The sequence below is a fragment of the Sciurus carolinensis genome, chromosome 6 (assembly GCF_902686445.1).
Source record: "Sciurus carolinensis chromosome 6, mSciCar1.2, whole genome shotgun sequence".
Lineage (NCBI taxonomy): Eukaryota > Metazoa > Chordata > Mammalia > Rodentia > Sciuridae > Sciurus > Sciurus carolinensis.
In genome coordinates, this window is record NC_062218.1 from 93,380,132 (window position 1) to 93,397,306 (window position 17,175).

Here is a 17,175-nt window from a genome sequence, read left to right on the forward strand (position 1 = left end):
TTTTCCTGGAAAATTAACAGTGGTTTCTTTATCTCTGCTTCGCTCCACCAGAGTCCCGGTGTGACTTTAAAACTCTTTTTATTCATTGATTCTAAAACTCTGTTCCAGATGAAGGGATTCATATTTCTTTCCCTGGAAATTATTTTTAATCATAAAGTCTGACTCTGTCTTTCCCTTCCTCCCTTATTCACAGGTAGGTGTAGAGCCTTGTTTGACCAAGTTATGCCTCTGGGAAACAGCTTATGCAGTTTGTGGTCTTTCCTTCCATTGCTCCATTTGTGGGGTTTTATAGCTCCTCCAGGTCACAACTCCAGTTCTTTGAAGGGGATTTGGACAGACTTCCACTAACAGATTGCAAGTGTAAGGATCCTGTCTAAGCTTTATTTATATAGGGCCAACTCTTTACCCATGTCACATTGCTTCTGTAACCACCACAAACTTAGTGGCTTAAAACAAGAAAAATGTATTATCTTACAGGTCTAGAGGTCAGAAATCTGAACAGGTCCTACTGGACAAAATCAAGATGTCTGCCAAGCTACATTCCTTTCTGGTGGCTGTAGGGGAGAATCTGTTCTTTGCCTCTCTCAGCTTCTAGAAGCTGAATGTATTCTTTGGCTCAAGGCCCCCTCCCAGCAATAGAATCACTCTGACCTCTGTTATTCTCACATCTTCTTCTCTAGCTTCTGTCCTATCTCCTTTTCCCCCTTTATAAGGACCCTTGTGATTAATTTGGGCCTAACTTGGTGTTCTAGAATGATCTCACCATCTCAAAATCTTTAATTACATTAGCAAAGTTCCTTTTGTCATTTTTAAGATTACATATTTATAGACTTCAAGGATTAGGACTCAGACTTTATTTTTGGAGTTGTAGATTGACAGCATGCCTTTATTTTATTTATTTTTATGTGGTGCTAAGGATGGAACCCAGTGCCTCACATGTGCTAGGCAAACCCTCTGCACTGAGCTACAGCCCCAGTCCCCAGGACTCAGACATTTTTGACTAAGCATTATTCTGCTTACCTTAGCAGACACTATTTAAACTAATTTGCATATATTTGCTTAATCCATATAACAACTATGAGTTAATTATTATTGATTATCCCCATTTTATAGATGAAGAGACTAAGGTATGGAGAAGTTATGAAACCTGCCCAGAGTTGCATGGCCATTTGGTATGGAGCCAGAATTCAAATTTGGCGTGGCTTTAGAGTCCGCTTTTAATCACAATGCATACTATTTCTACAGGTGCATGCTGTATCCTCCAAAGTAATTTTTAGAAAGTAATTTTTATTATAGTAGCAGCAGCCATAATCATAACTTCTGCAGTGATTAGTTGGTAGTAGTTTCTGAACTAAGTTCTTTTACAATAATTCCAAGCAATACAATCTTCATTTTGTCTGTCAGGAAACAGACCCAGAAAAGTTACTTCCTTAAGGTAGTAAGTGCCAAAAGTTGGAACCCAAATAACTGAACCAGAGCCAGCGTGCTTAACCATTTAACCTGCCTTTACCTTTATGTGGTGAAGGTCATTAAATATAAAGGTAATCATTATTTGCTGTTACATTATGGGACATGTGCAATGACAGAATCAGAGTTCAGAAAGATCTCGATGGGATGGAATGATATGCTGAGTCTAACAGAATTAGATTCGAAGGGTAAAGAAAGCATAAATGACAGGTGAGATGGATCAGGAATTTCAGATACATTTACATTGTTTCTTTTGCTACCATTGATGATATTATAAACATGTAATAATATTTCATCTAAAGTTCTCTAAACTAGAAATTTGATTTGAGTGTAGTTCTTATTACCATGGTAAGAAACATTCCAAAATTATTTTGATGTTCTTTTTCCAAAGTCCCTGTACTGCCCACATCAGTTGAAAATCATAATTTATTAAGCTGTGGTTAGTGAAAGTTGAAAACTTTTGATTAGACTGTAAAGAATTCATAATCTTTGCCCTAGAAAGGTAGCCACGCATTCTACCCTGCTCATGAGGTCATAATTGTCACCCTGCGACCAACTGTAGGTCAGATTCTATATCATTTCCCATGTAATCCATGAAGATGCTTGTGTTACTTAGGACTTTCCTTCCTGTGCTCTTCTCATGTCCTTTTTGGGTAAGAAATGAATGGGATACAATGAATATTTTTTTTTCAAGAATTTTTTTTCTTAAAAAATTAAGTTAGAGTGTTTTTAATTTGAAATTTTTGGGGCGTGGGGTCAACATTAGTCCTTCTTTGTTCTAGAAAGTGTTGCACACTGTTTTTGTTTCCTCCTCTTACGCTTTCTTCTTTCTCCTCCTCTAAATATTTGAGATCTTCCTGTGTACCAGGCATTGTGCTGGGAATCAGAGTACCAGGAAGAGCAAAATAGCTATGGTGCCTTTTCTCAACATACAGGTCCATTTAGTAATGAAAAGGTAGAAGCAAAACATGAATTAAATGGATAATTATAATGTTCTTTGGGGGAAAATAGTATCAAGTTGAGATAGAGAATAACTTAAGGAAGGCTGAAAGGTACACAGAAGTGAATTGGGGTGAGAACTGAAGCATTGTATAAAAAGACATGTTCAAGGTACAGATATATGGGGTGGAGCTGACTTGGAACTGGATACCATCAGGGAGAAGATGAGGGAGGGAATGGTTGCATGTTCTTATTGACAGTGGTGTATGCCAGAATGAGTGTTTGTATTTACCATGTAGGTGTTTTACTTTTATTCTAAGTACAATAAGAAACCAGCACTGGATGCTAAGAAAAATATTGTAAGCTGAGTAAGGGCATGGATGAAGGATGTAAGCATGTAAATGGGAAGTCAGGTTAAGGAGCCTTCTGCTCTAGGCCAGGACAGATTATTGGTGACTTGAAAGCACGCTGTTAGGAGACTTGAGGGAAAGAGGTTGACTGACTCAATGAGTTATTTTGGAGGTAGCATGGAAAGAGCTTATAGGTAGGTTGGTGTGTGAGGAAGGAGGAAGAAAAGAGTTATCACACCAAGATTTTGAGGGTGCCCCACCAAGTGAAGATTAAAGGCACTTAAGGAGACTTGAGGACTGAAGTAGCTGTGGTGAAGGTGTTTTGGATTTCACTTGGAAGCCCAAATAGAGATATCAGGTAGGCGTTTGAATATGTGAATCTGTTTTTAGAGAAGAGGTTTTAGCAGAAGATATAAATATGGGAGACATCATCACAACCAGGAAATTTAAATCATGGAATGGATGAGATCATGTCAGGCAGTGTGGAGAGGTAACAGAGCTTAGGAGCTAACCTTGAGCTCTCTAACATCTAGAGGTTAGGCAGAGAAGGAGCCAGGTAAGGAGACTGATAAATAGTCGACAGGATGAAAACTAAGAGCACGTTTTCCTGGGAATGAGTGAAGAAAATGTTTCCAGGAGGAAGGAGTGTTTTACCGTGCCATGTGCACCTTGAGATGATGGTGAAGATCAGGACAGTGCCCTTCACCAGGCTTGAAATGTGGGGAGGCTTTGGGACTTTATGCGGGCAGTTTCAGTAGAGTGAAGGACAGGTGCTGACTGAAGTGTGCAGGTAGAATGAATGGGCATTTATTGGAAGGAGGGATTACTTGCAGAGACTCTTGATAATCCCTGTACATCCATGAAGGGTAGGTTATTTATATATACACACATAAACATACACATGTGCATACATATGTACAGAGAGGGGCTGAGAGGATTTTTTGAGAGATTAGTTGATTTAGTTATGGAGGCTAACAAGTCCCATGATAGGCCATCGGCAAGTTGAGAACCAGAGAACCTGGTTGTGTGGCTCATTGCCTCTCTATGGGCTCTGATCCTGGGAAGCTGATGGTGTATCTCAGGCCAAGACCCAAGACTTGAGAGTCTGGGGGGTTGCTTGTGTGTCTTAGATTCCAAAGGCTGGAGAACCTGGAGTTCTGGCATTCCAAGGCAGGCAAAGGGGCCGAAGGATTGCCTTTTGCCTTTTTGCTTTATCCAGGTCCCCAACTGATTAGGTGATGTCAACCCACATTGAGGGCTTGTCTTCCCCACTCAGTCTAATGACTCACAACATCAATCAATCTTCTCTGAAAACCGCCTTCAGGTACTCCTGGGGCAGCCCAGTCATTCTAATCAATGCCGAGAAACCTGGGTTTCCCTTTTAGCGGGAGAGGGGTCTCCTTGCTGAAGCAGGGAGAAAAATTAATGCTTTAGCAGCTATCTGAATCCCTTAGTTCAATCGAGTTGACACCCAAAACCAATCATCCCATGAGTTAAGAAGCATAGGAATTTTATTGACTTTTCATAATTTAAATATGCTATAATATTATATAAGAACATTAAGAGTATAGAGGTATATAGATAGAATATAAGAATATTCAGAATATAGAATATAGAATATTAAGAATGTAGAATACAGAGTACAGCATTGGTGATATTTGACTATTTTTGGCCTATGAGAATGTCAGTTTCATATAGTTTCATATTAACTACTGAGAATGAATTGCTTTTAAAATGAGAGTTTGATGGAGCTATATTGAGAGGGTTTAACCAAAAGAACAAAGCCTTTGAGCAGTTGAGAGGCATGGGATTAGAAGTCAGCAGAAGCTGGGGAGAGGGGAAGACACACATTTTTTAAAATTGTAACAAGGAGGAGAAGCTGTAACATTCAGCTATGCTTGAGTGATTGAGGTGACTTCAGTTCCCAGCAGCTAGTGTCCTCCCTGGGGCAAATAATTATGTAATAAGCTTAGATTTAGCTCTTGATAGCAGTCATTGGTTTTGTTCATAGGACTGAGTCAAATGTCTTTGATATCTGATTTTTTGCTCTGTTTTTCTCTTTCACCAGTAGCAGAGAAAATCAAATATGTTCTTGGTGAAAGATGGTCACAATGGTCTAGACCCTAGTCTTATTTTATAGAGGTGTGTAGTTTTACTAAAGATGAGATAAATCAACAAGTTGTAATTCTACTATGAGTAAGAACTTGATATTTTGTTACCTGCTACAGTTGAAATTTAACATTGAAATGCATTTGTCTTTAATATTGGAACTATACAACAGAATCTATCAGAAATGACTTAAAAAGGCCACACAGTTCATGGTATTGTGATAAAGAGTGAAGAAAAGTTTTCCCCTTGTTTTTGTCAACCTTTGTAACATGTCTGTTTAGAAAGATGTGTACAGATTAGTTGACTATGTATCTGAATCTCAAATATTTTTGCTTGGGTTGAATTTTGGGTTATGCCAGAGAATATCTTTTGGTCCTTTTATGGAGAACCATTCATAACCAAAACTGCTGTGTGCTTATGAATAAGGGTTTAGAGTATGATACTGTTTAACAGCTTTGCTTATCTGGAATCCACATGGTTCAGCTAGCTTCTCTGATGACTGAACTGGTGTTGCACTAATCCCTCAAGTTTCCCTTGCTGTGCCATTTCCAGATATAAACTGATGTGTATTCTTCTTTTTACTTGTCACTAAAGGAAATGGGCCTTGTTTTGCAGGAAGAGGTCTGTGCTAAAACCTTGCACTTCCTGTCTTTGTGTATGCCAGTGAAGAGGCTTCAGAGTTCAACCCTGTGTTGACATACTACTTCACTCTAGAGTGACAGCTGCTTTCAAGGACTAGTTTTGATGTGTAGGGGGCTGTTTTTGTAGAGAGCATCTTTCTGGTCTGTGGAAGCACTTTGCAGTCTTGTGCCCTATGCCTCTCTATAAACAGGGCTTTGGGCATTCAATCCCCAGTGTCATGCCCCCTCCCCACAAGGTAATTCACTGCTACTTTGGGCTGTTTTTTTCTTTTTATTCTAAAATTTCTGTTCTATTTTCTTCAGACTTCTGGCCATTCTAGTCTTGTTTGCTGAAGTAACTGGCCTTCTCTTGGTAGGTCTCAGTCTGTTGACTTCTCTCCTGCTTTTTGAACTGATCTGCGAGTATAACTCTCATCTCTTCCATTCCATCCTAGCATTACAGAATCAACAAATATTCAGAGCAGGCTAAAAAAGAATTTAAGTATATCTAGTTATTAACCATCCGGATATTTTTTTCCATGTGTGTTTTTCCAAAAGTATGGCAGGTCATGCACACTGTTTTTTCATGCACACTATTTAAAAACAAAACAAAACAAAACAAAAAACTTACTTCTCTTTACTTTATCTCCTGAAAATATCTCTCCATATATTGTTGTTTTTCAAAAATTTATGTATGTAAATTTTAGTGACCCTAGACTGTTCCATGATGTAGAACTACCATTTGACAAGTATCCTACTTTTGAACATTTAGGTGTTTTCTTTTTTCTTTTTTCTTCTTCTTTTCTTTCTGCTGCCTTGTTATTTCCTGGTGATGGATGTCTGGAGTTAATTTGGTCACCATGATGATGTTATTTTTTTAAACCTAAATGTGAACTTTTTGGGATATGAGGTTTGGCTCTTGCTTACAATGTCATCTTGTGTATTCATAGACTAGGGCATGTATCTTAAGCTTATCTGTCTTCCCAACCTGTGACATTATGCCTGACATGGTGGGTATTCACTAAAGAATTATTGTGTGGTTCCTTGGAGAATGTTCTTGTTTGTGCCTAATTGAGAGTTGATGAACTGATTTTTTTTAAATAACTGACATTTCTTATTTAGAATTGTCCACTAGTATTAACAAGTTGCGATGGATTGATCTTTTTCAGGTTCATATTTTTTAACCTTTGTAAATAACTCAAATTACTTATACAGAAATTTAAAATTTCACACCTGAATATAATATGCTGTCGTACTTAGTGATTCCAGAGACCTAGAGATCTTTTAAGACTGAGTTTTGGGAGAGTGAAAAATGTACCCCAAAATATTTTTGGACCCTCTGTTGCATATTTTAGAATATGGTTAAACAAAGATTTTAGCTATGGAAAAGATTTTCTGCTGTAAATTGTTGTTTCATTCATGTCATCTCTTCATGCTTTTTGTGATTCCTCTTGTAAAAGTGGAAAGTAAAGGGTGAGTGCTGAGTGGCTACCCAAAAGGGCAGCCACATAATTTTTTTTTTTTTAAATGTGTGTGCCTCAGCAGAGCTATATTAGTGTTTCATATAACTGCCTTTTTCTTTTTCATTATAGGCCCAGCTCTCGGTGTTACAAGAAAAAATAGACCATTTGGAACGTTTGCTAGCTGAGAATAATGAGATCATCTCAAATATTAGAGACTCGGTCATCAATTTGAGTGAGTCTGTGGAGGATGGTCCGAAAAGTTCTCAAGGCAATTTCAGCCAAGGTGCTGGCTCACATCTTCTGTCACAGTCATACCTTCAGGTTGACCCTAAAGACTGTCTGTCTGTATCACAAAGTGGAAGTCTGCATCCAGATGTGCAGGTAATAGAGACATTCATTAATAATCATGGTGTTTTTTTGGTTTTGCTTTTAAGTTTGATCTGGTGTCTGTCCTTACTGGTAAGTTGTTTAAACTCTGGATTCCAGTTTCTCTTTTTGCTGAGTGATTTGATTAGTCATATCATTAATTTTTTTTTTTTTTTTTTTTTTAAGTAATACAATTTTGGTTTTGTGTTGCTCTGGTCTTGTTACTATGGCCTATTTTTATGTTTTTCTATTCCATTAGAGATTTAATTTTGCCTGAGACTTTCTTCATTCCTTTGGAAAATCTAATAGAAGCCCAGCTCTCACCGTTTGTTGTCATACTGTATAGGGTTGGGTATTTTTATGGAATATCCTTTTTCTGATGGAGGAGCCTTCTAGACCTATGCTTTCAGTATGGAAGCTGTCATCACATGTGACCACCGAGCACTTGCAGTGTGGCTAATTTGACTTGAAGTGTGCTCTAAAAGCAATATAAATACAGAGTGTTTCAGACTTAAGCATGAGGTGTCTTAATTCATTTATATAAATTGATTACACATTGAGTTGATAATCTTTTGGGTTTATATGGTTAAATAAAATATATTATTAAAGTTAATTTCAAATGTTTCCTTTTACTAGAAAATTAAAAAGTACATATTTGGCTTGCATTCTGTTTCACTTGAACAACATTATTCTAGAGGGTACTGGAATTGAAAACCAGGACCTCTTTACAAAGGACTTCTTTCTTAAATGCTGGGTGTCACTGGCCCTGCTCTGCAAATTAGTGGAGGGCTGTGTTTAACCTTGTGCTTTAGATTAGAAACTGGAACTCGGGGGGAACCCTAAAGGTTGAATATTTTAAAGTTGGACAAAATTAGTTGGCCTCTGTCCTGGCTTTAGACTGACATTTCCCACTAATGTCTGTAGGCACAAAATATGATATGATCTTGAGACCATGGCTCATAAGTCGAACTGGAAGTGGAGCTAGCCAGGCCTTGCACCTGCAACCTCACCAGCTAATGGGTGGACAGTCAGATAGGATCAGAATCCTGTACATGGCAGGGATATCTCTTTCTGTGACGCTTGGCCTCATTTTGTTTTTTATTGAGTACTACATAAGTACCTAGCTTGGTTAGCCATGCTGAGGGAACAGCAGAGCTACTTTTTTGTGTTGGTATGTGATCTAAATGTGGACTGAGCAGAAAGGAGTTACAGAGCAATCACACCTACTGGAAGAGTGAGACCGGAGGGGATTGGGAGAACTGTGAACCCAATAAAGAATCAGAAAGAATAGCAGAGACTGCTCATGCTTCTTCCTGTTCATCTGGTTCCCAAAGATTTGTTGATTTATCTTTGGAAGGGTATTATTTTATTTCTTAAAGGCATGAGCTCCATAGTGAGAGAGATGTTATTGCCTTAAAATACTTTGTAATCACTTTTTTATGTGTTTTCTGGCATTTTAAAATGTTTTTGTTATTAAGATATAATTTTTGCAGCCTAATTTTAATATAATTTAAATTTTGTAAATGATTGGTGTGTTCTTTGTCGTATTTAGTATTATGGAGGAGTACGATGAATGAAAGTAGAATTCTAGGGTTTCTTTTGGAGGGAGGACAATATATTTTTCCTTTGTGTCCACCTTGATTATTAGCTAGAAGGAATACTGCATCAGAAAGTTAGAAAACTTTTTTTTTTTTTTTTTTTTTTGAAATGGAGTTTAACTATGTTGCTACCTCCAACTCTTAGGCAAGGTATCCTCCTGCCACAGCCTCTGGGGCAGCTGGGATTACAGGTGTGTGCCACCAAACCCGGTTATAGAAAACATTTAGATACTTAAAAGCTAAATATCAGTTAAAAAAATTTACCTCCAATTTTGAATGGTTATGCTTAGTGATCCTATGGTAGATCTTGGTTGATCCTGTGCTTAGTTGATTCTTTGTTTTTAGAATAAAAAGGTAAACATATGTTAGAAGAATAAGATGCATTTTCATCAGGTATATATTTAAAAAATATAGGAGATTGATTATAAAATAAAGCCCAAATAAAGTGAACTCTCATTTTCAGTACTGCATTTGAAAATGCTGAAATATCTGATTATAATAAAATTTTGGGAGAAATGTTCTTGTTCTGTTCCTATAAATTTCTGTTAAATTGTTTTGGCAGTAAAATAGGGAAGAAAGAATTGAGTGAAATTATATTTATTAAAAGCAAGAGAGGGAGGGGATTATTTATCAGGATAGTTATGTAGCACAATTAGCATTTCAAGCCTTTGGATAGTGAATAAATGTTTTCTACTTTAATCTTTTCAATTAATTTCTACAGAAATAGTTTTATTTGATAAAATATTTGTGCAGGGTACAGCAGTGGGTAAGTTTGAGCAAATATTTACCAACATTAATGTAAATTAATGGCTTAACTTTTCTTTTTATATTTTTAGATGTTGGATGTTTACAATCTAATTCCTTTTGATAATCCAGATGGTGGAGTTTGGAAGCAAGGGTTTGACATCAAGTATGACCCTCTTGATTGGGATGATGAGCCCCTTCAAGTCTTTGTGGTGCCTCACTCCCATAATGACCCAGGTAAAATTTGCACTTGAAAAGAGAAGTTACCAAGTTTCTTTAGACCCAGAGTGCTTAACATTATTCTCTTTTAACAGTAATATATTCCTTTTATGTCATTGTGTTCTACTGTTCTCATTTGTGTGCCATCCAAGGATAATACTTGTGCTGTGTGAAGTAAACACTTAAGAAGGACTTAGATTTTGAATGTGAAAGCTGTACATACTTAAGGGGGTACTAAGGCAAGGTGCTCATGGGAAAGTTTGAATCTTTAACTTGGAGAAACAATGTGAAGAGTGTCATTGGTATCAACCAGGCCGACATGGGGGTGACTCCTAGCCCTCTCTATCAGTGTTAGATGATTTCACACAAGGTACTTAATCCCTCTAAGTTTTCTCTTTGTTATAACCAGGATAATAGTATCTCCTTCACAGGGTGAAATGTAAGGGAATTGTATATGGCACACAAGTAGCTGCTGTCTTATCATTATTGTTATTTCATGTGATGGCTTTTATTTATTGGGGCCAGAGATTTTTTTTACTTCAAGGTAAGGGGAAATTGCTACAATTCTAGTGGGACTTATGATTTGATATGTATATTTGGTAGTGAGTACATAGCACAGAGTGAATGCCCAGTGAATTTAGTTGAAACTTTTTATTGGAATTCATTTCTGAAGACTTCTATTGAAGAACATCTTTATGCTTCTATTTTGTTAATTATCTCAATATCCCAATTTTGTCATTGTGTTCAGAGCACCATTACTCCCTTGATACTTTGAAGGTTTTTTTGTTTGTTTTGTTTTACACACAATGCACACTTATCTTTTACTTATATTCTTTTCCACTGGTTTATTGGCAAGTATTCTTTTCTATTCTGTGATAATACAACTTACAACTTTAAGTTTGGACACACGACTGAAGTTCACTTAGTCTCTCTTTTTGAGAATTTTTTAAGACCTTTACCCCTTTTTGCCATCCTTAATTTCTGCCAATATCATTTCTTGTTATTTTATAGCATGTGCACTTAGCCGGAATAATAAAAACTGTGGTTTACCAGGCAGGGTGCCAAATGTTTTATAAGCATCTAATGCTTACCCTTGAAGGTTGGTGCCACTCACTATTCATGGTAAAGGTGGTAATCAACTTGTCAAGGTTATGCAGGTAGTAAGGAGACACATTACCTCCTCTCAGTTTACTTGGCTGTCCCACTAGGGTAAAATTGAGTGGCAGAGAACATGTGTCCTGAAGTCTGTTCTCATGCTTAGCACAGTATTTGCATATAGTCATTGCTAAATATCACTGACTTGTCTGCATGCCCCTCCACCACATGTTCACACTGAATACACACACCTCAGCTTGCACATAAGCAAGCTGTATGAAGATGTAGTTATTTACAGTACTTTCACTTGGTCTACTCCTGGAATGTAAACTCAATAAGGGCTGGAACTCTTGTCTTATTAATCACCATGTGTGGAATGCCTAGAATAGTTAAGTGGTGTAGAGTATGAAATTATCGTGATTCAGTTAAATAAGTCAAAGGACTAATGAATCTTAACTTTCCAGAGTAGGTTAACATATTTGCCTTTCTTCTGGGTCTGTGTTTTTCTTTAACTCCTTTCTGGATGTCTACTTATTTCTATTTCTTTTAAAAAAGTTTTATTTAAAATGTACTTCATACTTCTGTATACTAACAACAGATAGTGATCTCTCTGAGGGCAGTCATTGTCCTTCCCTTATATCCTTTTTTGCTTATTTGCATTATGGTTCCTACTGTAAACTATGTTGTTTTGTGAGAGGACAACCCTAATGACTGTTTCTGACTGCAGTAAATGAATCTGTCTGTTGGTATCCTAGCAACCACATGAATCATTTTGTTTTAGTAAAAAATGTTAATGACCCTTACCCTCAGGCCTTTCTCCACTTGTGTTAAAAATAATGGTCAGAAACAGACCTTTTAAAACTAAAGTGATTTTTTTCTATCTAGCAAAATGCTAGAGAAAAGAATTCACTGACTTTTCTTAATGATTTTCAGTAGTCCTTAACAAAATAGAATATTGATAAACTAAATTATTTTGAAATATCATGAAAATAACTTTTCAATAGGGGAAAAAAGTATGTGCACATATAGTCCAAGTCAAAATGTGACTCTGTAAGGGGAAGTCTTTGTAGAATACTCCTAAATGAATATGCAGTTAGGCAGTTTACTTTAAATGAGATTCATAGAGTTTTGTTTGCATTTTCTGCAGCAACAATTTAAAACAAACTTTAATAGTTTGTTTAATTAGTGGATTTATGTCTGTTGGGGATCAAAATATTTGAAATAAAAATTCAAAAGATTTCAATATTTAGTCCCCTAAGAATTTGTGTTGCTATATCTGTGTGTATATGTGGCTATTTTTTATTTTGGGCTGAGTTGTAATATCCTGCAAGAAAAGGTAAATTTCAAAATAGATTTGTATCATAATAAAATTCCTAATTATGTGTTCTTCCAGTCTGTAAGGACAGGTTACAACTGTCATACAATATTTAAATGCTTTACATGAGTTAAAACAAAATTGGAAAGGAATTGTTAGGTAAATGCTGATAACTTTTTACTCTTATGCTTTTGAAAAGTTTTGAATCATAGACCATGAAATTAAATGCTAGTTGATTGATACATGTTCATGTTGTATTTAATAAGCTGATTAAAACAGAATTACAGCACCTTTCTATCTACAATCTTAATTCTTTGCTTCCCACTAGTTAAACTGCTGAAATGTTTAGTTAATTTTCCTTCAAAGAAATCACAGTGTGTAGAGAAAAGATAAGGTATGCTAAATGGAAGGTTGAACAGCATATTGTTAGTTAAGCAATTTGTAAAATGAACATTAGAAAATAATCCCCCATGTGGTATGACTCTAAAATAGTAGGAAGACTTAGTCTCACAAGTGATACCGGAAAATAATTTTCTTTTGTGCGTTTGCAGTTCTTTGGAAGAATTGCTTATTGAAACAGTGAAATTTTTCAGTTTTATTTTAAACTAAGAAAATAGATTTATCTATTTAATATTATATGATTATTTGAAATAAATTTGTGAATCCTTACTCTAAAAAAGTTTGTGAAACAATTGAAAATGTGAACAAATCACAGCATGATATTATAGTCAAACATTTCTGTTGGAATACTGTCAAGTATAGACATTGAAAGCAGTTTGGTCAGCCATCCTGGTTAATGTTCGTGTAGATGGAAGACCTTTGAGACAGAAGCCGGGCTGTCAAAGAAAGCTACTGATTGGAATGAATTGGTTAGTAGCGGAAAGGTTTGTGTGCATACAGTTTGGCGTTGCCGCTCGTAGCAACAATCGCGTGGGTATTTATTGGAGGTGGACTGGAAATAAACTACTTCTATTCCTGAGCTGCTTCCTTGCTTGCTTGCTTGCTTATTCTCTAGCTTATAGAAGAAGGTAGGCTTGCTTGATTTTAGAGGAAGAGAAGCTTTGAGAGAAAGATAGGCTTTGCTTATAGAGGAAGTTTTAGAGAAAGACAGGCTTCTACGTTTATCAGAGATCTATTTCTTCTTAGAGTTCTGCTGCTTCTTTTTAGAGGTAGGTCCCGCATCCTGTGAACTAGGTGCTATCTTTCTGAGGTGCTTCTTAGTGGTGTGTCCCGCATACTGCGATCTGTGATCTACGACCTAGAGATGTGTTCTCAGTTCTCCGCTCTATGATCTGCTGCTGCTTGCTGCTGCTTCTTGCTTGCTGCTGCTGCTTCTCCTTGCCTTCTGCCTACTGCCCGCTTATATTCCCTCCAGAAGGTGGAGGGCAGGGCCACGCCAGTTCCAGCTGCCCAATCATGGCAAAGGTCAAAATGAGCAGGCACTAGCAGGAGCATTCGGGAACACATGTGCACTCTGTGTGCGTGGACTCACAGAGTGAATAGGCCAATGATAAAGCACCTGAGTGTCTATGCTAACTGATTTCCTCACTGCTGATGTGATCAGAACAACTTCTGGCTGGCTGCCAGGCGCCATCTTGGTGTAGTCCGCATGGCATAGCCCCCAACAGTTTGGGAAGTACACTCTTTGGTTTAGTTGCTGCAGAATGAAGTGGGTTCTTTGGTTTTGACAACCATGCTGGGAAATTTGATTTCCTGAAACTCACATAGTATGAGGAAGAGCTGAGAGCTACTAGCATTTGTTGCCTGTCTGGCAAGAGGGGAATGGAAAGTGGTGAACGAAGCCTCATTTAACAGGTGAGGGCAGTGAGGCTGAGGAGAAATGTAGTAATTTGTTCCAAAGTCAGTCAATGATAAATTCTCTGAGATTTGTGAATTGAAGCCCAGGTTTGTCGGTTTCTAAAATCCATGTTCTTTCCATTAACCATACTGTTGCTTAAAATACTTTGTTTTGATTCAAATGATTATCTTTCTTTTCTTCTCGATTTATGGGTATTAGCAAATGTAGCACCTTTTCCCCCCCTTCTTTTTGGTACTAGGGATTGAACCCCGGGACACTTCCACAGAGCTAGAACTCAGTCTTTTTTATGTTTTATTTTGAGACAGGGTATCTTTAAGTTGCTGAGGCTGGTCTGGAACTTGCAGTCCTCTTGTCTCAGCTCCTAGGTGTGTACCACTGTGCCCGACTAATTTAGCACATTTATGTGGACTTTGTATTGTTAATAGGATTGTCAGTTTAGCAAATTAAAATACATGATATTTGGTTAAACTCGAATTTCGAATTAAAAATGGGTACTATTTTAGTATGTGAATCTGTGTGTTCCAAATATTAAATGTTTGTTGTTCATATGAAATTCAAATCTAACTTGGCATCCTTTATTTTATCCGAAAACCTTAATTGTTAAGAGAATGATAACATTTGAGAATTCAATTACATGACTCTCTAGAATTCTGCTTATAAGAGATATCCAGAATTTATATATTCAGGTTTCTTTTTAGAGGAAGAAAATGCAGATGGTTTGGATTGTCTTTAGATGTTTTTCCTTGGGGATCATTTAGGTTCAGTGACTCCTAGAGATGTAGGTGGTCATTAAATGTCTTCTGATTCCCTGCATTTCAGTTAACTGTATCAAGCCTGGGTGCTTCACTGCTCACCTGTGCCCCGGTAATGAAAACAATTGCTAAAGCTTAGGGAAGTAACCAAGTTTTGTGCACTGTTCTAGGCATTTTACATATATTAAATCCATTACTTCTCTCAGCAACTTTTGACAGAGTCATATTATTGTCCTTATTTCATAGATAAGAAAAGAAGCAGGAGAAAGGGTGAATAATCTCTCTGTTGCAGAACTGGATTTGAACCTAGATGATCTTGGCTCCAGAACAAGGACTTATAACTGTTCTTTAATATGATAGTGCCATTTGTGGGTAACTCTTGTGAAGCCACAGGCAGAGCATTGAGAAGGAAAGTCTTTTAAGTATTGCCATGCCAAATATCATCTCCTTTAGTATTTTTAATCATAAAAGTGATTTTTTTGAACTGTCTTGCAAAAGTGGACACCTCAACACACAATTTCTTATCCTTTTTGCCTTGTTATTTTTTTCTAATCTTTTCATACTGAAATGGATGTCTCTTACCTTAAATACTATATTAGTATGTGAGAGAGTTAATGGTTTTCCTCATTGCAACATTTTCTACAATGAGGAAGTGATTTTGAATCAGTATTTTCCAGCTTTTAAAGTGGGTTCTTCTTGCAAGCCTGCTAATTTGTGCAGCCTACCTGACCACAAGGCTGTCTTCCTCACATACCCTGAGAAAAACTCATCAAAAGAAGTCTCTTTTTGTTTTAGTTCTAATGATGTCCCTCATATTAGAGATACTGTTTTCCATTATTTCAGGCAAGTAAGCTCTGCTTGGTAAAGGCATAGTAGGTCTGAAGCATCCCTAGTTGGTGTTATTAGATGCTCACAGATGGGATCTGTAAAAAGAAACCAGTTGACTTTTGCATAGATTTAGAAATTATTTTGGAGGCTGATCTCACAATTGTAGGTTTCATGTATCAAGGTATATGCAGGTCTTTTAAAGGACACTTTCAAAAGCAATAGAGTAAGCTGGACATTATACATACACAGCTGCAGGATCGGGATGACCCAAATCCCAGCTGTCCTAATGGTAATGCAAATAGGTTCTTGTGGTGTGGTGTAAAGTTTTCAGTGACAGCACCTGACGTGGATTTAAAAAGTATTGTATCTCAAACTACTAATGGAAGTGAAACTGATAGATTTAGAAAACTATCAGATAACACCAAGTCACCTGGAAAAAAAAAAAGGTGGTCTTATTTTGGAAACCTGAGTTCAAAAGCATTTAGAAGAATCAGCAGGTTTATAGGTTCCCAGAGATTTAATAGGTCTTTAGAAGCATTGGCTCTATCTTTAACTCTCTCCTTATCATCTCCAGAAACAGTAGTCAGTTACTAAGTTCTTTTTATTTTGCTTCATTGGTCTTTTATTTCCCTTGGTCTATTTCCACTGCAATTTGAAACCATTTTTTGACTAAACTCTTGCAACGGTCTCATTTCCTGTATCTGTTTCTATTTTACCTTGTAACTGTATGCTTTACACTCTTGGTACATATAGTTTTGAAAGCACAGATCTGAAAACTTAACTTCCTCCTTATTTTCTGTAAGAAAAATAATGATTTCAAATATTTTTAATCTCTGTTCCCCACTTCTATTTTTAATTTTATTTTCTCTACCTGTTTCCACCAGTGCACCCAACTGCCTTACGCACCCTGAAATTAACATGTATTTTTAAGGTTAGGTGTCTTTTCTATATACTTTTCCCTGTATCCAGCTGATGACTAAGACTGAAATCTCTCTTCTGCTCTTCTGGTATTTTATTTCCACAACATTTTGTTCTTATTTTCAGTGTAGAATCTGTGTTCATTTAGCTTTGCTTTATTACTTGTCCTTATTAGATGCTCAGTACCTCTTTGAATGAAATGAACTAGGATGTTAAGTAAAACGGTTTCACAGTTTATCAGGGGGAGAAGTAAACCTAACTTACTAACTAACTTACTAACTAACTTAATTCCAAGAGAAACCTTGGAATTAAAATTAATCATGAACATATCTGAGTACTAGTGATACCAGGTAAAATTATACGTCACCCCTTAAGTGTAAGACTGCATGTTACAGGCAAATATTGAAGGATTAACCACTGATGGAAGAAACGTGTTACTCATTTGCTGCTAGAAAATAGCTCAATTACTAAAATAAGGAAGCTTGCTTTATAAGCATGCTTGTATTTATTTTAAAATTGAGAATAATTTCCTATTGAAATGGAAATAGCTTAAAGCTTAGGTTCAATGTTTTA

The 17,175-nt window shown here is 36.7% G+C and overlaps 1 protein-coding gene across 1 annotated transcript in view; it reads left to right on the forward strand.

Moving 5' to 3' along the window:
• Man2a1 (mannosidase alpha class 2A member 1) overlaps window positions 1-17,175 on the forward strand; it is a 174,480-nt gene that overhangs the window by 14,326 nt on the left and 142,979 nt on the right. The window contains exons 2-3 of the mRNA XM_047555657.1: window positions 7,078-7,329; window positions 9,749-9,893. Coding sequence (XP_047411613.1) covers window positions 7,078-7,329; window positions 9,749-9,893 — 397 coding nt within the window. The remainder of the gene's footprint in view (window positions 1-7,077; window positions 7,330-9,748; window positions 9,894-17,175) is intronic.